This window comes from Phyllostomus hastatus, unplaced genomic scaffold (genome assembly GCF_019186645.2).
Source record: "Phyllostomus hastatus isolate PE091 unplaced genomic scaffold, TTU_PhHast_1.1 phas_contig_16, whole genome shotgun sequence".
In the NCBI taxonomy this organism is placed as follows: Eukaryota; Metazoa; Chordata; class Mammalia; order Chiroptera; family Phyllostomidae; genus Phyllostomus; species Phyllostomus hastatus.
The window spans coordinates 14408827-14431831 of NW_025333643.1; the positions used below are offsets into that span (position 1 = coordinate 14408827).

The 23005-nt window shown below is 36.0% G+C and overlaps 1 protein-coding gene across 1 annotated transcript in view; it reads right to left on the minus strand.

Moving 5' to 3' along the window:
- Positions 1–23005, minus strand: part of DNAH12 (dynein axonemal heavy chain 12) — a 263016-nt gene that overhangs the window by 189120 nt on the left and 50891 nt on the right. Inside the window, exons 13-16 of the mRNA XM_045831904.1 lie at positions 12840–12965; positions 11560–11694; positions 11031–11224; positions 10248–10491 (exon numbers count right to left, since the gene is read on the minus strand). Coding sequence (XP_045687860.1) covers positions 10248–10491; positions 11031–11224; positions 11560–11694; positions 12840–12965 — 699 coding nt within the window. The remainder of the gene's footprint in view (positions 1–10247; positions 10492–11030; positions 11225–11559; positions 11695–12839; positions 12966–23005) is intronic.

A 23005-nucleotide genomic window follows, 5' to 3' on the forward strand; every position in this document is an offset into this window, starting at 1 on the left:
CAAATGGCCAATAAGCACCTGGAAAGATACTGAACATCATTAGTTAGCAGGTTAATGCAAACAAAAAAAAAAACACTATAAGAAACCACTTCACACCTACTGGGATAGCTATAATAAAAATATGGACAATAACAAGTATTGACAAGACTGTTTACAAACTGGAACCCCCCACCATGCATTGCTGGTGGAAATCTATTAGAGCACATCCACTTCAAAACAGTCTGGCAGTACCACCAAAAGTAAACAATAGAATTACCATGTTCCTGCAATTCCATTCCTAGGAGTATATCCAAGAGAAGTGAAACACAGGCCCACAGCTCACCTCAGAACAAAAGATTTACACAGGCTGAAAGTGAAGGGATGGAAAAAATTATATACCCTGTAAATAGAGGTGAAAAAGAAAAGCTGGGGTAACAATACCTATATCTGACAAAATAGACTTCAAAACAAAAACCATAAGAAAAGACAAAGAATATTAAAGGGATTGATCCAACAAGAGGAAATAACCCTTGTAAACATATATGCACCCAATATAGGAGTACCTAAGTGTACAAAGAAAATGTTGGTGGACTTCAAGGAAGATATTGGCAGCAATATAGTCATAGTAGGGGATTTTAACATCCCACTGTGACCAACTGAGAGATCTTCCAGACAAAACCACAAGGAAACAGCGACCTTAAATCCATTAGATCGAATGGATTTAATTAATATTTACAGAACATTTCTTCAAAAGCAGCAGAATACACATTCTTCTGAAATGCACATGGATCATTCTCAAAGACAGAGCACATGTTAGAACACAAAATAAGTCTTAACAAATTAAAGAAAATTTAAGTCATATCAAGCACTTTTTTGAATCACAATGGCATTAAACTAGAAATCAACCTTAACTTAAAAATTCAAAATATTCTAATATATGGAGGCTAAACCACATGTTATTAAATAATGAATGGATTACCAATGAGATCAAGGAAGAAATCAAAAATAACCTAGAAGCAAATGAAAATGAACACACAACAATGCAAAACCTATGGGACACAGCAAAATCAATCCTGAGAGGAATTTCATAGCATTACAGGCATACCTCAAGAAGCAAGAAAAATCTCCAATAAACAATCTAACCCTACACCTAAAAGAACTAGAAAAACAACAACAAACAAAGCTCGGGGAGTAGAGAGAAGGAAATAATCAACGTCAGAGTGGAAATAAGTGACAAAGAGACTAAAAAACAATTCAAAGAATCCAGGAGCCAGTACTTTCAAAAGATAAACAAAATTGATGAACCTTTAACCAGACTCATCAAGAAAAAATAAGAGGGGACCCAAAGAGATAAAATCAGAAATTAAAGAGGAAAAGTAACAACTGGTAGCACAGAAATACAAAGGATTGTAAGAAAATACTGTGAACAACTATGCCAAGAAATTGGACAACCTGGGTGAAATGGATAAATTTTTAGAAACATACAATCTTCCAAAACTAAATCAGGAAGAAGCAGAACACCTGGACAGTCCAATAACAACTAATGAAATTGAAGCAGTAATCAAAAAAATTCCCTGCAAACAACAGCCCTGGACCAGATGGCTTCACAGGCAAATATTACCAATCATGCAAAGAAGAACTAACACCTATCCTTCTAACTATTCCAAAAAATTCAAGAGGAGGGAAAACTGCCAAGCTCTTTTTACAAAACCAGTATTATCCCAATTCTAAAACCAGGTAAAGACACAGGAGAGAAAGAAAATTATAGGCCAATATCCCTGATGAACATAGATGCTAAAATTCTCAGAAAATATTAGCAAACTGGATCTAGCAATACAAGAATGAAATCATACACCATGACCAAGTGAGATTTATCCCAGGGATGCAAAGTTGGTACAACATTTACAAATCAATAAATGTGATGCATCACATAAACACATGATCATATCAATAGATGTTAAGAAAGTATTTGATAAAATCCACCACCCACTTAGGATAAAAACTCTCAGCAAAACAGGAAAAGAGGGATCATACCTTAGCATAATAAAGACTACATACAAAAAAACTAAAGCCAACATACTCAATGGGCAAAAACTGAAAACATTTCCCTTAATATCAGGAACAAGACAGGGATATCCACTTACACTACTCTATTTCAACATAGTACTGAAAATCCTAGCCACAGAGATCAGCTCAGAAGAAGAAATAAAAGGCATCTAAATTTTAAAGAAAGAAGTAAAACTATCATTCTCAGACAACATGATATTGTACAAAGAAAACCCTATACACTCCATCAAAAACCTGCTTGACCTAATAAATGAATTCAGCAAAGTAGCAGGATCAAATTCAATACTCAAAATCGATGGCATTTTATATACCAACAATGAAGTACCAGAAAGACAAACTAATAAACAACACCATTCACTATTGTACAACAAATAAATAAATAAGGTACCTATGAATAAATTTAACCAAGGAAATAAAAGATCTGTACTTGAAAAACTATAGGACACTAAAGAAAGAAGTTGAGGAACATACAAATGCATGGAGGCATATACCATATTCATGGATTGAAATATTTAACATTATTAAAATGTCCATACTACTCATTCTATCAACTTAACACTATTCCTATTAAGATACCAAAGGCATATTTCACAGATCTAGGATAAATATTCCAAAAATTTATATGGAACCAAGAAAGACCCTGGATAGTCTCAGCAATCATGAGAACAAAGTGGAGGGATCATAATATATGATATCAAACTATACAATAAGGCCACCATTATCAAAACAACCTCACACTGGCATAAGAACAAAAATATAGACCAATGAAAGAGAGCAGAGAGCCCAGAAATAAACCCATGCCTTTATGGTCAATTAATATTTGACAAAGTGGGCAAGAAAATAAAATGTAGTAAAGACAGTCTTTTCAATAAATGGTGTTGGAAAAACTGGACTGGTACATGCAAAAAAAATAAATGAAACTAAACCACCAACTTACACCATATACCAGAATAAACTCAAAATGCTTAAAAGACTTAGACATAAGTCACGATACCACAAAAATCCTAGAGGAAACCACAAGCAGTAAAATTTCAGATATCCCATGTAGCAATATTTTTGCCAATATATCTCCTAGGGCAAAGGAAAAAGTAAACAAATGAGTCTACATCAAATTAAAAATCTTCTGCACAGCTTAAGAAACCATCATCAAAATGAAAAGGGAACTGACCATATGGGAAAACATATTTTTCTATGGTACATCAGACAAAAGTTTAATTTCCAAAGTATATAAAGAACTTATATCACTCAACACCAGAAATACAATCCAATTTAAAAATGGGCAAAGGTAAATAAATAAAATCTTAAAAAAAAAATCTATGACTCTGGCTGGCATAGCTCAGTGGATTGAGCTCGGGCTGTGAACCAAAGTGTCACAGGTTCAATTCCCAGCCAGCGTACATGCCTGGGTTGCAGGCCATAACCCCCAGCAACCGCATATTGATGTTTCTCTCTCTCTCTCTATCTCCCTCCCTTCCCTCTCTAAAAATAAATAAATAAAATCTTAAAAAAAAATCTATGACTCTTAAAAAAAAATTAAAAAAAAAAACATAAATAAAAATGGGCAAAGGACCCGAAAGTCTATTCCAAGGAGGACATACAGAAGGCCCATAGGCATATGAAAAAATGCTCAACATCATTAGCCACTAGAGATGCACATTGAAACCACAATGAGAATCACCTCATACCTGCCAAGATGGCTATAATTAATAAATCAATGAGTGCTGATGAGGATGTGGAGAAAAGAGAGCCCCAGTACATTGTTGGTGGGAATGCATATTAGTTTAGCCACTGTGGAAAACAGTATGGAGTTTCCTCAAAAAATTAAAAATGGAACTGCCTTTTGACCCAGCAATTCCACTTCTGGGAATATATACTAAGAATCCCAAAACACCAATTCGAAAGAACATATGTACCCCTATGTTCATAGCAGCATTATTTATAATAGCCAAGATCTGAAAATAGCCTAGGTGCCCATTAGTAAACAAGTGGATCAAAAAACTGTGGTACATTTACACAATGGAATACTATGAAGTGGTAAAAAAGAAGGAACGCTTACCTTTTGCAACAGCATGGATGAAACTGGAGACTATTATGCTAAGTGAAATAAGCTAGTCATTCAAATACAAATACTCTATGATCTCACTTATATGTGGAATCTAATGAACAAAATAAACTAATGAGCAAAATAGAATCATAGCATAGAAACATAGAACAGACTGACAGCTGTAAGAGGGAGGGCAGATGAGGAGTGGTTGAAAGAAGGTGAAGGGATTAGCCAAAGAACATACTCATATATGCGTGACTGCCCATGGACAATGGTGTGAGGCTTGCCTGAGGGAGTACAAGGGGGCAAGGTGGCAAGGGACAAAAGGGGGAAATTGGGAAAACTGTAATAGCATAAACAATAAAATATTTAAAAAATAAAGAAATATGTGCCCACATGAAAACTTATACATGAATATTCAAAGCAGCATTATTCATAATAGCTAAAAATATAAAAAATATAAATGTCCATCAAGTGGATGAATAAACAAAATATAATATGTCCATACAATATAATATTATTCATCAATAAAAAAGAATGAAGTATTTATTAATAATGGCCATTCTGACAGGTGTGAGGGATATATCATTGTGGTTTTAATTTCCATCTCTCTGATGGTTAGAGATGTCGAGCATCTTTTCATATGTGTATGGGCCATCTGTATGTCTTCCTTGGAGAAGTGCCTGTTCAGGTCCTTTGCCCATTTTTCAATTGGATTGTTAGTTTTTCTGGTGTTGGGCCATGTGAGTTTTTTATATAGTTCAGAGATGAAACCCTTCTCCAATGTATCATTGGCAAATATGCTCTCCCATACAGTTGGTTCCCTTTTCATTTTGATGGTGGTTTCTTAAGCTGTGCAGAAGTTTCTTAGTTTGATGTAACAAAAAACAAGTTCTGGCAAGGATGTGGAGGAAAGGGAACCTTTGCACACTGTTGGTAGGAATGCAGACTAGTTTGGCCACTGTGGAAAACAGTATGGAATTTCCTTAAAAAAGCCTGAAAATGTAACTGCTTTTTGACTCAATGATTCCACTGCTGGGAATATACCCTAAGAGTCCCAAATCATCAATTCAAAAAAAATGTATGCACCTCTATGTTCATAGCAGTGATATTTACAATAGCCAAGTGCTTGAAACAGTCTAAGTGCCCATCAGTAAATGAGTGGATCAAAAAACTGTGGTACATTTATAAAATGGAATACTACACAGCAGAAAGAAAGAAGAAAGTCCTTCCTTTCACAACAGCAGGGATGGAAGTGTAGAATACTATGCTAAGCAACATAAGCCAGGTGGTGAAAGGCAACTACCATATGATCTAACCTATAAGAGTAATCTAATAAACAAAACAAACTAACTAACAAAATAGAACCACAGGCATGGAAACATGGAACAGACTGACAGTGACCAGAAGGGAGTGAGGAGGGGGATAATGATGGAGAGAAGGGGAAGGGACTAGTCAAAGAACATGTATGAATGACCCATGGACATGGACAACACAGGGGGAATTGATTGTGGGACTGGGGGATGGAATGGGTAGAGGAGGGCAAAGGGGGAAAAATTGGGTCAACTCTGATAGAATAATAATAAAAAGTGATGTAAAAAGAATGTTTATTGAAAATAAAATATGTTTCAGAATTAACTATTAAAAAAGAATGAAGTATGATACATGTTACAACATGGATGAACCTTGAAAACATGATGGGTAAGAGAAGTCACAAAGGTCACATACTGTATGATTGCATTTACATAAAATGTCTGGAAAAGATAAATTCATAGAGACGGAAAGTAGATTAGTAGTTGCCAAGGCCTGGGAGGAGGAGAGAATACAGCAATTGCTAGTGATTATGGGCTCACTTTTTGAAGTGATGAAGGTGTTCTCAGATTAGATATTAATGATGTTTGCACAACTCTGTGAGCATTCTAAGAAACCACTGAACTGCATTTTAAAGAGTGAGCTTTATGATGTGTGTATTATATCTCAACAGGTCTACTTTTTTAAAGTAAGCCAAAACAAAGGAAAAAAACAGTAAACTAATGATAAAAGTTTAAGTACATAAAATATTTTTCCCGAAATGAAAACAATCAAGCAACATTAGCCAATACCAACTTTGTTTCCATCACAATATTATAGGACACTGGTTCCCCAAGTTTTAGATTTCACAACAGATGTTAATAATGATAACAAACTATCATAAAGAGAAATGAAGAAAACAGTCCCATTTACAGTTGCAACAAAAATAATTTTAAAGTCTACTATAAATTAACCAAAAGGTAAAATATCTGTATTTTGAAAATGGTAAGACATTGATGTAAGAAATTAAAGACAACACAAATATCCTGGCTGGTGTGGCTCAGTGGACTGAGCACCAGACTGTGAAGCAGAGGGTTGCCAGTTTAATTCCCAGTCAGGGCACGTGAGTAGGTTATGGGCCAGGCCTCCAGTTGGGGGCACAAAAGAGGCAACCACACACTGATGTTTCTCTCTCTCTTTCTCCTCTCCCCCTCTCTAAAAATTAATTAATTAATTAATTAAAGACAACACAAATAAATGGAAGGATATACTGTGATCATGGACTGGGAGGATATTTTTTGAATAACCATAGCATTCAAAGATTTGATGCAATCCTTATCAATATACCAATGGCATTTTTTTTTGCATAAAACTAGAACAAAGAATCCTAAAATTTATATGAAACCACAAAAGCCCCAAATTGCCAAATCTATTTAGAGAAAGAACAAAGTTAGAGGAAGCATGCTCCCTGATTTCAAACTATACTACTAAGATATAATAATCAAAACAGTATGGCCCCATCACAAAAACAGACACATAGATCAATGGAACACAACAGAGAGCCCAGAAATAAACCCTGGCACTTACGGTCCATTAATTTACAACAAGGAAGGCAAGAATACAAAATGAGAAAACTACAATCTCTTTAATACATGGTGTTGGGAAAACTGGATAGATAAATGCAAAAACTTAATCTGGACCACTTTCTTATACCATATACAAAATAAACTCAAAATGGATTAAAGACTTCAATGTAAAAACATACAACCGTAAAACTCCTAGAAGAAAGCATAGGCAGTAAACACTCTGACATCAGTTTCAGCAATTTTTTCTGGATATATCTTCCCAGCAAGGACAACAAAAGCAAAAATAAACAAATGGGACTACATCAAACTCAAGAGTTTTTGCACAGCAAAGAAAACCATCAACAAAACAAAAAACCTACCTACTGGATTAGAGTATATATTTGCAAATGGCATATATGATAGGAATTAATATCCAAAGTATATTAAAAAACACATAAACTCAAAAACAAACAAACAATCTGACTTAAAAACTGGGCAGAGGACCTGAAAAGACATATCTCCAAAGATGACATACAAGTGTCCAACAACATATGAGAAGATGCTCAACATCACTAATCGTCAAGGAAATACAACTCAAAATTACAATGAGATATCACCTCATATCTTTCAGAATGGCTGTCATCAAAAGTTGACAAATAACAAGTATTGGCAAGGATGTGGAGAAGTGGGAACATTTGTGCACTATTAGTAGGATTGTAAATTGGTGCAGCCACTATGGAAAACAGTATGGAGGTTCCTCAAAAAATGAAAAATAGAACTACTATATGACCCTGCAATTCCACCCTGGGGCATTTATTTAAAGAAAACAAAAACACTAATTCTAAAAGACATTTGCACACCCTCTATGTGCACTGAAGCTTAATTTACAATAGTCAAGATTTGGAAGCAACCTTGGTGTCCATCGATGGATGAATAAAGAAGTGGTGGTATACAATGGAATATTATTATTCAGTAATAAAAAAGAAGAAAATATTGGCATCTGTAACAACATGGATGGAGCTAGAGGGTATTATGCTGAGTAAAAAAAAGTCAGACACAAAAAAGATAAATACCATATGACTTCACATATGTGAGTTAAAAAAATGAATGAACAAACAAAACAAAACAAAAAAGACAGAAATGCGTGCAGATACAGAGAACAAATTGATATTGCTGGAAAGGATGGAGGTGAAGAGATAGATTAAAAAATATGAATGGAAATAAAAGGTACAAATTTCCAGCTATAACATATATAAGTCACAGGAATATAATGTATAGCACAGGTAATTTAGTCAATAATACAATAATAACTTTGTGCAGTGGCAGATGGTTAATAGAGTTATGGTGGTGATCACATTATAAGGTATGTAAATATACAATCACTGTATTGTATACCTGAAACTAATTAAATATTGTATGTCAACTATAATTTAAAAATTATTTTAACTTGGGGGGAAAAGGCAAAAATAGGTATGTGGCATATTCTTTCAATATTATATAAAGTACAGGGGCCACCGAAGGAAAATTTAACTGTTTAAAGAATGTACTTTGGAACAAATATAAAGAACACATGGACAAAAACTAGGGGGAGTGGAAATGGGAGGGAGGTGTGGAGGGATGGGTGGGTGGGCTGGAATGGGAGTAAAGGACAGAAAAATGTACTTGAACAATGATTAAAATAAAATTTAAAAAGAATGTACTTTGTTCAACTCACTGTTTAATACTTAAAGTTCCAGATTTTGTAAAATTACGTTAGCTTGTAGGTTTTTGTCCAGCATAGCAAGTAATTTCTGCCTAAGCAAAAAGATAACTTCAAATGGTATAATGACATATTGTTATGGTATAATGTCCTGTATGACCCTAACCAATTAATAATACCAATCTTTTTTAACATCCCTTTATTAAATTGCCTATAAATACTCAGCTCATCAAATGCTCCTTGAACCAGACATACCATCTTACTGATTCTCTCATTAATCAGTAAGTAAAATAAAATATTTGACACATTTGATTTATTTTTGTATGACAGTCATGTTTTTAGTTTTTTTGGTAAATAATAATAATGTAATAAAGTAAGTTTTTTAAAAATTGGAGGAACATAAAATACCCAACTTTCAATTTTGATTATTAATGACTTTGGTTTTAACTTTCCAGTTTTTATAACCATCATCTGTTTTGCTTGCCATCATATTCCCCAGGACTCATCAGAACATGACATACCAGGCACTCAATAAGTATTTGTTAAATAAATTAGTTTTAACACCTATAAAGTAGACAGGACATACTCTTGAAGTAGATAAATTTAGCTTCATTAGAAATTCATTATCTTCTCACCCATTCAAAAAGGTGAGAGTAATATAGCCAACCTGTGTGGAGAGCACCTCCTTAGGAGGCTGGAGAGGAAACAAAAGACTAACTCCATTCAAGTGCTCAACAAGTATGAAAAAGCTCTATATATAATGAGACAAGGCCTCCAAGACAAATTAATCAAAACAAAGGGAGAAATAATGCATACAGTATGCTATACTTTATGTAAAAAAAATACAAAAGGATAATAAAATATATTCACATTGTTATATGTGTAACAAAACTGTGGAAGCATACACAAGAAAGTAATAACATTGATAACCTGAGTTACATGGTGAAAAACTTTGGAAGGAGACTTTTCAGATAGATCTTTTCATGTTTTTTAAACCATACGAAAACACTAAACATTGAGAATAATTTTCAGTAGTTACTTTAGAAATTTTTTATACACCTCATAGAATCTAAGAGTGCTAGACACAGACAGAAACAAAGCTCAAATTCCTATCACATAGTTTGAGCTCAAACATATTGATAGTAGAAACTTGGCTCTACCATTAGAATCACTGTCACTATTGTCATGAGAAGTTGGATGCAATATTAACTTTCCCCAAAACTGTTACTATTCTCTCTTCATAAATGAGGTGACCAAAGTACAAGAGGCTATACATCTCGCTTAAGATATGCCACTAACAATCACAGAACTGTGATATAAACCTAGGTAGTGTGACTCCAAAACTTTCCTAACTAACTGCTGCCCTGTGCTGTTGCCTTTAGTTTAGACTAACTGCTTTGTCCTATTATTTTTCAGCCTCTTTATATCATTGTATAACTAGTTATTATTATCTTTTATCTTTGTTAAGCATTTTTCTATGAAGGAATTGATTTTGCTGGATTCACCTTTGGTTTTTCTTCCATATCTATTTATCTTCTTTACCAGTTGATGATGTGAAGAGCCCTACCATGGCTTTCTCAAATATCACTAAGTGTGTTCATACCTTAAAAACTTTTATGTTCTCCATTACTGTAGAGCACATAGTTATAGTAGGATTCTCTTTTGGTTCTTCTTCAAGTTTCTCTGCTTCCAGAGATCGTCTTTTTGCTGACTTTCTTTTTTCTTGTAATTCCTTCTTTTGCTTCATTTGGAAAAATTTCAGTGTCTTAAAAATCTCTCTGGAAAATTCATCTACATCAGCTTCCATGATTTCCCCATTAAGGTCCAAAAACCCTCCATCCATCCACCTGAATTAAGAGAAAAAATAATATTAAACTCAGAGACTTTTGGAGTTTGAAGGGACTTGAGGGATTCTTTAGGCTAGACCTCTCATTATACAAAAGAAATAAGTGAGAACAAGAGTAGTTAACAGTTTTTCTGAGTCACATAGGTAGAACTGATGGTAAAGAAACAAGATTAAAACAATAATTTCAGCTATGCTGCGTGGCTAAAAGATGCATCAGACCATAAATGGATGATTAACAATATCCAAATAAAATGCAGATTTCACTCCATGCTTCATCAAATTAATTAATTAATTTCATTAAAAAATGAACCACCTCTAGAAAACTCAATTTATACTCTAGAATATTATATGGATTAGTAAGCTGAGGTGATACCTTAGCAACATTTGATGCTTCTCCTATGTGATACTTGGTTCTCTTTTAAATTAACAGATAATACCTATTCTAAATACTTAGGCAACACCACCAAAAAATCAATATATATTTGCTTATGAATCCTTTTACATCATTTGCTTAATTTTTATTACATTACCAGAAATTACCGTTTTTCTGTTCGTTGCCACTTCAAAACTAAATTGAAAAACTTCTGATAGGGCTCAATGTTAACTTTTAATTTCTCCAGTTCAGGATATTTTGTCAATTCCCATTTGAAAAGTTCCTCTTGTTTATTAATAAACTGAACTGCTTCTTCAGATTCCTGAATACGTTTTTGTAGTTGTCTTACATCGGTCACATACTGAAAGCAAATAATTTTTTATCTCAAGAAATATCCAAGTAATGTTAGAAAAATAAGATTATATGATACTGCATAGACTATGTCCTTGTATTTATATAGAAACTTTAAATGTCAACTCCACAACATTACTATGATAGACAGCAAAAAGTATGGTTATATCATAGAAAACTAAGTCACAAAAAGATCACAGGAACAGTACTATTTCTAGGACTAAGAGTCAAGCCCCTGTTTTGCCATAGTAAGCTCATGTTTTTCTATGTTTTTAAACTTATATAAACACGTAATGTGTTAATCTATGAGCCAGCCATAGCTACTATCTCACATATTTATCAGACCTGTTGCATGCGGTCCAGTTCAGCAAATTCTGCAAACTCCTCCATGCGGCGTGATTCCTTTTCTATTTCCAAAATCAGTTTCTCTCTTTTAGCAATTAGCTCATTTTCTTTTTTATGTTTAGCATTCTCAATGAGCTTTATAAAAGACAATTTAATCATGTTAATTATTTTGTTACAAAGGAAGCATCACATCAGAAATCTTAATGCTTTGCATAGTAATAATAACTATTAATGAAGTAAAAATAAAACATTGATATTAAAATACAAAGAGCAATAAACCACAGAAGCAAATTTTCATAGATTTTCAGTGACTGTAACAATTTTTATTTATTAATCAGATACTATAACTATTTAACCAATTCTGAGATAATAATTAAAAAGCTACCATTTATTAAACATATGCCATGTGTCAAGAACTATTAAGAATATACTTATATTACCACAGGTATTATTATTCTCATTTCAGAGATAAAGAAATTTAGGCTTATGGAGGTTAAGAGGAATGTCCAATTTCATAAAATCATTAAACTCAAAACCTGGATTACAACTTTGGTTTATCTGACTTTTCATTACTATATCATCTCATTTCCCAATTTAGAAGAAACTGGTTTGCATTAGTACTTCTTCAAAATCTAAATTATATTCAGGATCCTGGTTCTGCTACTTATCTCTGTGATATTGCACAAGTTATTTAACTTCTCTGAGACATATTTTTCTCATTTATGAAACGGGGAAAATAAGATTACCTGGGATTTTTGTGAGTATTAAATGATCGAATAAATGGAAAGCCCTGAGTACAGTTCTTACTATTACTATTATTATCAAGTTATATAATACTTCTACCCTGGCTGGTGTGGCTCAGTGGATTGAGTGCCAGCTTGTGAACCAAAGGGTCACAGGTTTGATTCCCACTTAGGGCATATGCCTGGGTTGGAGGCTGAGTCCCCTGTTGGGGGTGCACAAAAGGTAACCACACATTGATGCTTCCCTCCCTCTGTATTCCCCCCACTTCCCCTCTCTCTAGGAATGAATAAAATATTTTTTAAAAAGTTATATAATACTTCTGACTTGTTTAACATTAGTCTCACTTCTTAACAGATCATGTGAGTTAAGCCTAACAGCCCATCCTAAACCTGAAGGGCATAAAATGTTGCTAGCCCCAACTCATATTGATACATACAGTTACTTTTTAAAGATAGACATCAAGTATGTACGACAATTAAATAAACACTGTGCTTAAAATGTCAGAATATAAAATATACAGTAAAACATATATTTACCTCATCATTTTCATCAAAAATAGGATTAATTTTCCAAGGCCACATAAGAACAGCTGAATTCAAAGCTAAATCTTCTTGAGGAAATATAAAAACATCTAAAAAGTAACTCATTCGGCGTTTGGATTCCTACAAAAGAAACTCTATGTATAGTATATACACCATATAGAAAATATAACACAATATGAAAAAGAGAAGAACCAACAATTTCTAGTACTCTTTCAAATTTCAACCTGACTCAGATTATTAACTGATATTTCACATCACCCAAATCAGATGGGTATTTCAGTAGCTGCAGTATTTGTTAATTTGGCTTCTTAACACACAATCCTAGTATTCTATACAGAAAATAAAGCTTTTTAAAAGTTTTCACTTGCAGATGATTTAAATAAAGGTACTCTTGTTCCTCCTTACACATGACTAAAAAGGTGACTAAATATGCAGCCTTCTGTTCAGTAAGGCTTTACTTTTGATTTTAAATAATTTTATGGGACCTCCAGCCAAAATGGAGGCATAGGTAGACATGCTTTGCTTCTCACACAACCAAAAGAAGGATGACAACAAATTTTAAAAAAAAAACAAACAGATCTTTTAGAATATAGAACTCTATGGAAGCCCAATAACCAAGGAGTTAAAGAAACATTCATCCAGACTGGTAGGAGGGCCAGAGACCAGCAGCTGGGGCAGAGAGGACAGGTGCCAACATGACAGACTGGGCTGGCCAGGCAGTGACTGGCAGACCTGCAGTCCAACATTGACAAAGGGATAAGGCAGGAGGAACAACTGGGGAGTGAGACAGACAATAAAACCCAGGGTACCAGTGTGGAGAAATAAAACCTCAAAACCTCTGGCTGTAAAAACCTGTGGCTGTTGCAGTGGGAGAAACTCCCAGCCCCACAGGAGAGTTTGTGGAGAGACCCATGAGGTCCTAGAACATATGGAAACCTACCCACCCTGGAATCAGCACCAGAGGGCCCGATTTGCTTGTGGGTAGGAGGGGAAGTGACTGAAAGCCTGCTGAGAACCCAGCAAGCAGCATTATTCCCTCTTTGATCCCTCCCCCACATACAGCACCAAAACACAGCAATGTGGGTTGCACCACCCCTGTGAATGCCTACGGCTCTGCCCCTGACTACATAACAGGTGCACTGAGACAAAGAAATATGGCCCAGATGAAAGAATAGATCAAAACTCTAGAAAAGAAGTAAGGAAGGAAGAGATAGCCAACCTATCAGATACAGAGTTCAAAACACTGGTAATCAGGATGCTCACAGAAATGACTGGTTCCAGATATAAAATAGAAGAAGAAATGAAGGCTATGCAAAAAGAAATAGAGAAAAACATTCAAGGAAGCAACAATGAAGGGAAGGAAATCAGGGTTCAAATCAACGATCAGGAAGAGAAGGAGAAATAAACATTCAACTAGAACAGAATGAAGAAACAAGAATTTTAAAAAAAATGAGGAGAGGCTTAGGAACCTCCAGGACAACTTTAAACAATGCAACATCTGAATCATAGAGGTGCCAGAAGGGGAACAGAGGAAGACCAAGAAGTGGAAAACTTATTTGAAAAACATAATGAAGGAGAACTTCCCCAATCTAGAAAAGGAAATAGACTTCCAGGAAGTCCTGGAAGCTCAGAGAGACCTAAAGAAGTTGGACCCAGGGAAGTACACACCAAGACACATCATAATTAAGTTACCCAGGATTAAATATAAGGAAAGAATCTTAAAAGCAGCTAGAGAAAAGGAGACAGTTACCTATAAAGAAGTTTCAATAAGTCTATCAGCTGATTTCTCAAAAGAGACCTTACAGGCAAGAAGAGGATGGAATGAAGTATTACAAGTCATGAAAGGCAAGGACCTACATCCAAGATTGCTGTATCCAGTAAAGCTTTCATTTAGAATGGAAGGGCAGACAAAGTGCTTCTCAGATAAGGTCAAGTTAAAGGAGTTCATCATCACCAAGCCCATATTAAATGAAATGTTAAAGGGATTTATCTAAGAAAAAGAAGATGATCAAAACTAGGAATAGTAAAATGACAACAAACACAACTATCAACAACTGAACATAAAAAAACAAAAACAAAATCAAACTAAGCAAACAATTGGAAAAGGAACAGAATCACAGAAATGTAGATCACATGGAGGGTTATCAGCAAGGAGGGGGAGGAGAGACAATGGGGGTAAAGGTACAGGGAATAAGAAGCATAATCTGTAGGTACCAAATAGACAGAGGGAGGTTAAGAACAGTATAGAAAATGGAGAAGCCAAGAACTTACATGTACGACCAACAGACATGAACTAAGGGAGGGGAAAGGAATGCCGGAGGGATGAACGGTGCAGAGTTTAGGGGGATAAAAGGGAGAAAAAAATGGGAAAACTGTAATAGCATAATCAATAAAAATACTTAAAATGAAAAAAAATAAATTCAATAAAAATCTAACAAAAGAATTTTACATTTTTAGTTCTTATGTATTTGATTTTTGAAGAATGACAAAGATTTTAGCATCTTTCATTTTGTTTTGCAAAATAAGTAACATTACCACTTTTCTGTCTACCATTAGTATACAAAAATTGTACAGAAGAGTTTAGGGGTGAATGGCAAAGAAAAAGACTTTAAAACCAACAGATTTACCTGAGTAGAGAATTTGAATATCTTTACCCCTATAGCTTCCATTGATCCATGTGCAGTGCCATAAATTTTAAGAATTTAAATACAGATTCAAAGGCAAATTGAAGAGTTTGGTTTAAGGTATATATAATAGAGACTAAAGATGCCAGCAATGTAGGTGGGAGCTGAATCCACTTAGTGTGCACCTAACCGGGACACCTAGCTGATCTTCTGAAGAACAGAGTGCACAGCCAATGGAATCCCAGCTTTTATGAAGTTTGGAAGCCAAAACTGTAGAGGGAGTTGAAAAACAGACAGTAAGGAGATTGCATTGGGACAGTAAGGTCCCTGGGACCTGGGCAGAGACCAAGGCTGTTGCAGTCCACAACCTGGGGGCCAGGGTTGGCGGCTGCTTCAGGAGCTTTGGAGGAGAGCCAGATCAGCAATTGTAACTCCACAACTCCCTCCCCTACCAGGGCAGGGAAGGCAGCCCCATACCAGGAGAGACTTGGATGCTTGAAGTTGCTGGGAGGAATAAAGATGCAATGAGAAACACACAGAAGTGGTGTCCCCCCTTCCCCTCGCTAGGACTGGGGTCGCAGGCTAGGACATTACTGGAGAAATTGGTGAGCCAGGTGATACCTGGAGAAGGGAGAAGAGTTGGGCTATGACAGACCCTGACCCGGATAATTGGATAGTCTCCCAAGTGGTCAGAGAGTTGGGCTGTGTGAAAAGCCAGGTGCTTGATAAGAACAGCTCGTGCAAACAAGAGGAAGGAAGGAAGGAAGGAAGGAAGGAAGGAAGGAAGGAAGGAAGGAAGGGAAGGGAAGGGAAGGGAAGGGAAGGGAGGGAGGGAGGGAGGGAGGGAGGGAGGGAGGGCTATCAGCCACTGTTTAAGGAACTCTTGCAGCAGCTGGGCCAGCAAAGAGGGAGGAGGAGGGGTGCAATTTGCTCCAAATCAGGGCACCTCATGGGAAGGGAATAACGTGGTGGATTGAAGGTGTAAACATAACACAGACAGGCAGTGAGGGCCCAGCAGCACTCTGAAGGCCTGGGTAAGAGGCTGGGCACCTGTGATTATTGCAGCCCAGATCTAGGCCCCCAGAGCTAGCTCCCATCAGCCTAAAATCACCGGAAAGGAAAAAAGGGAAGCCCAACCCCACTATGCTTGCAGCATCCAGGGAGACCAGCAGAGCTTGCTTAGTGGGTTTAAAGTCAGCAGTAGGCCTTTTTTTCCCCCCTAAGTGTGAGACAATAAGACTGGAGCTGTGAAAGGACCAAAACCAGATCCAAAGAGGAATCACAAGGCTAATGCCAACTGAGAAACTCAGACAAATTTTACTTTGCTATCCTATAGAACTTGCATTTTATTGTTTTATTATTATTGTTGATATTTTTATTCCTTTTATTTGATTATTATTTTTAATTTCTCTTCTTTCTGTTTAGTTTTCTTCATTTTGTTTGTTTAATTGCATTGTTTCACTGGTTTCCTTGTTCTCCCTTTCATATCACATTTCAACTTTTCTTATTTCACTTCACACATATTCCAAGAACACATTACTCTCGGTCATATATTTCTTGTCACATTATATTGTTCCAGTATCATTGTAAATAACTGTTGTTCCATATTATTGTAAATACTACACAGCAGTCCTGGCTGGTGCAGCTCAGTGGATTGAGTACAGGCTGCAAAACAAAGGTTTGCCAGTTCAATTTCCACTCAGAGCACATGCCTGGGTTGTGGGCCAGGTTCCCAATGAGGGTCACATGAGAGGCAAGCATACACTGATGTTTCTCTCCTTGTCTTTCTACCTCCCTTCCCCTCTCTCTAAAAATAAATAATCTTAAAAAAAATACTACACAGCACCCCTCCCTGGTCTTCTTCTCCCATTTCATTATCTTCCTGAGCTTTATTACTGTTGTGGTTAACTCTATTCTCTCACCCACTATGCCTAGTTTCTATCCTTTACCCTATCTCATCATCTAACCTCACACAAGTACTCTGTTTTCTGGATCCAGCTCACATCCCTTCTCTGATCTAATAAGAGTCTTATCTCTTTCTCACCTTTTATAAAAAGTGTCTAGTTGGGTGAAATATCATGGTTAATGCTGTACTTCTACAAAGGATCTCCTATCTGTTTTCTACTAGTTGGTACTATAAATTCCATAGAATACTTTCCCAATGTCTTAATCCACTTTGCTTTGCCCTGCTACTGATCATATACAAGATAAGATGGGAGTTGTAAACACTAGTAAACCTGTTGGAGGAGACAACCCACCAACAAAGGAACCACCAACAGGTAAAACCAAAGTACAACAAGAGAGCCCACACAAACAGAAGAAAGGGCAACCCTAGAGCATCCAGACAAGGAGATCAAAGAGACCACACCACTGAATCCATAGAAGTTCACCCTACAAAAACAGCTAGCAAAGCAGAGCATCAGGAAGCACAGAAACAAATATAAAGAGTTACCTAAAATGGGGAAACAAAGAAAGAACCTGCAACCAAAGAAATGGAAGACTCCCCACCAAAAGAGCTAAATGAAATGGAGGCAAGCAAACTAGCAGATATAGAATTCAAAAGAATGTATATAAGGATGTTCAAGGAGCTCACAGATAACTACAAAGAATTGAGTGAGAACTACAACAGTATGAAAAAGGAAAAAGAAACTATAAACAAGAACCAAGAATCAATGAAGAATACAATTGCTGAAATAAAAAAACACACTAGAAGGAATTACAAGCATGCTGGACAAAGCAGAGGACCAAATTAGTAAGATGGAAGACAGTGTAGAAAGAAACACCCAGGTAGAGCGGATACATGAAAAAAGACTAAAAAAAATATGAAGATACCTTAAGGGAACTGAAAGACAATATGAAACACAACAAAATTTGAATCATAGGAATACCAGAAGGAAAAGAAAAGAGCAAGGGATAGAAACCCTGTTTGAAAAAAATAATGACAGAAATCATTCTGAACCTGAAGAGGGAAAAAACCATGCAAGTTCAGGAAGTACAGATGGTCCCAATCAAGATGAACCCAAGTCAGACTACTCCAAGACACATCATAATTGAAATGCCAAGTTTCAGAGACAAAGAAAGAATCTTAAAGGCAGCAAGGGAGAAACAGGAAGTAACATACAAGGGAGGCCCAATAAGGTTAGCAGCTGATTTCTCACGAGACACACTTCAGGCCAAGAGAAAATGGCAAAAATATATTCCAAGTAATGAAAAGCAAAGGCCTGCAACCAAGAGTACTCTACCCAGCAAGGCTCTCAATTACAATGGAAGGTGATATAAGGACTTTCCCATATAAAAGAACATTGAAAGAATACACCTCCACCAAACGAGCACTGCAAGATACACTAAAGAGACTGCTATAAGAAGAGGAAGGAAAAGAGTGAGAGACAGGGGAACACAGATAAACAGGGGAAATGAATAAGTACCTAATAATAATAACCTTAAATGTAAATGGATCAAATGTTCTAATTAAAAGACATAGGGTAGCTGTGAATGGATAAGAAAACATGACCTACACATAGGCTGCTTACAAGAGACCCACCTCAGAACAAAACACCTACACAGACTAATGTGACAGGTTGGAAAAATTTTCCAAGCAAATGGACAGGGAAAAAGCAGGGGTACCAATTGTCATATCAGACAAAATAAACTTCAAAACAAAGGCCATAAAAAGAGACCCAGAAGGTCACTTCATAATACTCTAGGAAAGAATCCATCAAGAAGACATAAACATTATAAGCATATATACACCCAACAGAGGAGCACCCAAATATATAAGAAAAATTTTAGAGGACTTCAAGAAAGATATTGACAGAAGCACAATTATAGTAGGGGATTTTAACACCTCACTGTCAAAAAACGAATAGATCTTCTAAACAAAATATTAACAAAGATATTGTGGCATTGGACAATGTCCTAGATAAAATAGACTTAACTGATAGATATAGAGCCTTTCATCCCAAAGAAGCAAAATACACATTCTTGTCAAATGCACATGCAACATTTTCAAAGATAGACCACATGAGAGGATGCAAAACCAACATCAACAAATTCAAGACAATTGAAATCATATCAAGTATTTTCCTGGACCACAAGGGACTGAAACCAGAAACCAGAAACCTCAAGGAAAAAAACTCAAAAACATTCACATTCACGGAGATTGAATGGCATGCTATTAAACAATGAATGAATTAAGTATGAGATCAAGGAAGAAATCAAAAACTTTCTGGAAACAAATGAAAATGAACTCACAACAGTCCAAAACGTATGGGAAACAGCAAAGGTAGTCCTGAGAGGGAAGTTCTTAGCCATACAGGCCTACCTAGAAAACATAGAAACATTTCAAATAAACAACCTAACCTTACCTCTACAAAAACTGGGGGGAACAACAACAAACAAAGCCCAGAGCAAGTAGAAGGAAGGAAATGACCTAGATCAGAGCAGAATTAAATGACATAGACACTAAAAGCACAATTCTAAGGATCAATAAATCCAGGAGTTGGTTCTTTGAAAAAATAAACAAAATCAACAAGCCTTTAAGCAGACTCATCAAGAAAAAAAGAGGGAGGACCCAAATAAACACAATCAGAAATGAAAGAGGAGAGATTGCAACTGATACCACAGAAATATAAAGGATTGTAAGAAATTACTATGAAAAATGAATGCCAAGAAATTTGAAAACCTAGGTGAAACGGACAAATTTCTAGAAAAATATAATCTTCCAAAACTCAATGAAGAAGCAGAAAGCCTGAACAGACCAATAAGAGCTGACAAAATCGAAGCAGTAATCAAAAAAATTCCTGACACACAAAAGCCCTGGACCAGATGGTTTCACAGGAGAATTCTGCAAAGCATTTAAGGAAGGGCTAACCCCTATCCTTCACAGACTATTCCAAAAAATCCAAGAAGACAGAAGCCTCCCAAACCCTTTTTATGAAGCCAGCATCATCCTAATCCCAAAACCAGATAAAGACACAAAAAAGAAAGAAAACTACAGGCCAATATCACTGATGGACATAGACACCAAAATCCTCAACAAAATATTGGCAAACTGCATCCAACAATACATAAAAAAGGTCATACACCATGACCAAGTGGGATTCATTCCAGGGATGCAAGGAAGGTACAATATTTGAAAATGAATAAACATATTATATCACACAAACAAAAGCAAAGACAAAAATCACATGATCATATCAATAGATGCAGAAAAAACATTTGACAAGGTACAACAGCCATTTATGATTAAAACACTCAGCAAAGTTGGAATAGAGGAAGCATTCCCTTCACATAATAAAGGCCACATAGGAGAGACTTACAGCCAATATCATACTCAATGGGCAAAAATTAAAAGCTTTCCCACTAAGATCAGGAACAAGACAAGGATGTTCACTTTCACAGCTTCCATTCAACATAGTAAAGTAAGTCCTAGCCACAGAATTCAAACAAGAAAAAGAAATAAAACGCATCTAAATCGGAAAGGAGGAAGCAAAGTTGTCATTGTTTGCAGATGACATAATAGTGTACAAGGAAATCCAATAGACCCCACCAAAAAACTACTTGACTTAATAAATGACTTTGACAAAACAGCAGATACAAAGTCACTACTCAGAAATTGAAGACATTTTTGTACACCAACAATGAAATATCAGAAACAGAAATCAGGAAAAATAACTCTTTTGATAGAGCAACAAGAAAAATAAAGTACCTAGGAATAAACCTAACCAAGGAGGTAAAAGACCTGTACTCAGAAAACTACACAACACTGAAAAAAGAAATTAAGGAAGACACAAACAAATGGAGGTAGGTACCCCATGTTCATGGATTAGAAGAATTAACATCATCAAAATGTCCATACTACCCAAAGCCATTTATAGATTCAATGCTTTCCCTATTAAAGTCCAATGACATATTTCACAGATATAGAACAAACATTTTAAAAATTTATATGGAACCATACATGACTCCAAATAGCTGTAATAATGTTTAGAAAGAACAACTAAGTAGAAAGGATCACAATGCCTGATATCAAACTGTATTACAAGGTCACTGTAACCAAAACAGCATGATTCTGACATAAGAAAAGACACATAGACCAATGGAACAGAATAGAGAGCCCAGTAATAAGCCCAAGTCTCTATGATCAACTAATGTTTGACAAAGGGGACAGAGGCATAAAAAGGAGTAAAAATGGCCTCTTTAACAAATGGCATTGGGAGAGCTGGACAGCTACATGCAAAAAAAAAAAGAAAGAAAGAAAGAAACTTGATCACCAACTAACACCATACACAAAGACAAATTCAAGATGGATAAAAGACTGAAATATAAGTCATTATACTATAAAAGTCCTAGAGGAGAACATAGGCAGGGAAATCTCAGATATTCCACACAACAATATTTTCACCTATATGTCCCCTGGAGCAAGAGACATAAAAGAAAGAATAAAGAAATGGGATTTCATTAAAATAAAAAGCTTCTACATAGCTAAAGAAAACATTAGCAAAATGAAATGGGAAACAATCGTATGGAAAAATATATTTGCCAATGATACTTCAGACAAGGATTTGATCTCCAAAATATGTAAAGAACTCACATGACTCCCTCCAGGAAGACAAACAACCCAATTTAAAAAATGGGCAAAACACCTGAACAGACACTTCTCCAAGGAGGACATACAGTGGGTCCAAAGACATATGAAAAGATGTCCAGCATCCCTAGCCATCAGAGAGATGCAAATTAAAACCACAATAAGTTACCACTTCACATTGGTGAGAATGGCCATCATAAACAAGTCAACAAACAAGTGTTGGGGAGGATGTGAAGAAAAGGGAGCACTATTGCACTTTTAGTGGGAATGCAGACTGGTGCAGCCACTGTGTAAAACAGTATTGAATTCCCTCAAAAAACTAAAAATGGAACTGACTTTTGACCTGCTAATTCCACTGCTGGGGTTATACCCTAAGAACCCTGAAACACTAATCCATAAGAACCTATACACCCCAATGTTCAAAGCAGCGTTGTTTACAATAGCCAAGTGCTGGAAACAGCCTCAGTGCCCATCAGTAAATGAGTGGATCAAAAAACTGTGGTACATTTACATGATGGAATACTATGCAGCAGAAAGAAAGAAGGAGCTCCTACCTTTTGCAACAGCATGGATAGATCTGGAGAGCATTTGCTAAGTGAAATAAGCCAGGTGGTGAGGGACAAATACCATATAATCTCACCTATAAGTGGAACCTAATCAGCAAAACAAATGAGCAAGCAAAATATAACCAGAGACAGTGAAATTAAGAACAAATGGACAGTAACCAGAAAGGAGGTGGGAGGGGATAAAGGGGGAGAAAGTGAGAGGGTTTTTTATGAACATGTATGAAAGTCACATGCACAAAACCAAAGTAGGGTAAGATCGATGGTGGGAGGTGGGATGGCTGCAGTGGGGGGAGTGGGTGGGGTGGGGGGATGAAGGCAACTGTACTTGAACAACAATAAAAAAATGTAAAAAAAGAAAATGAGAAAAGGATCTGAATAGACATT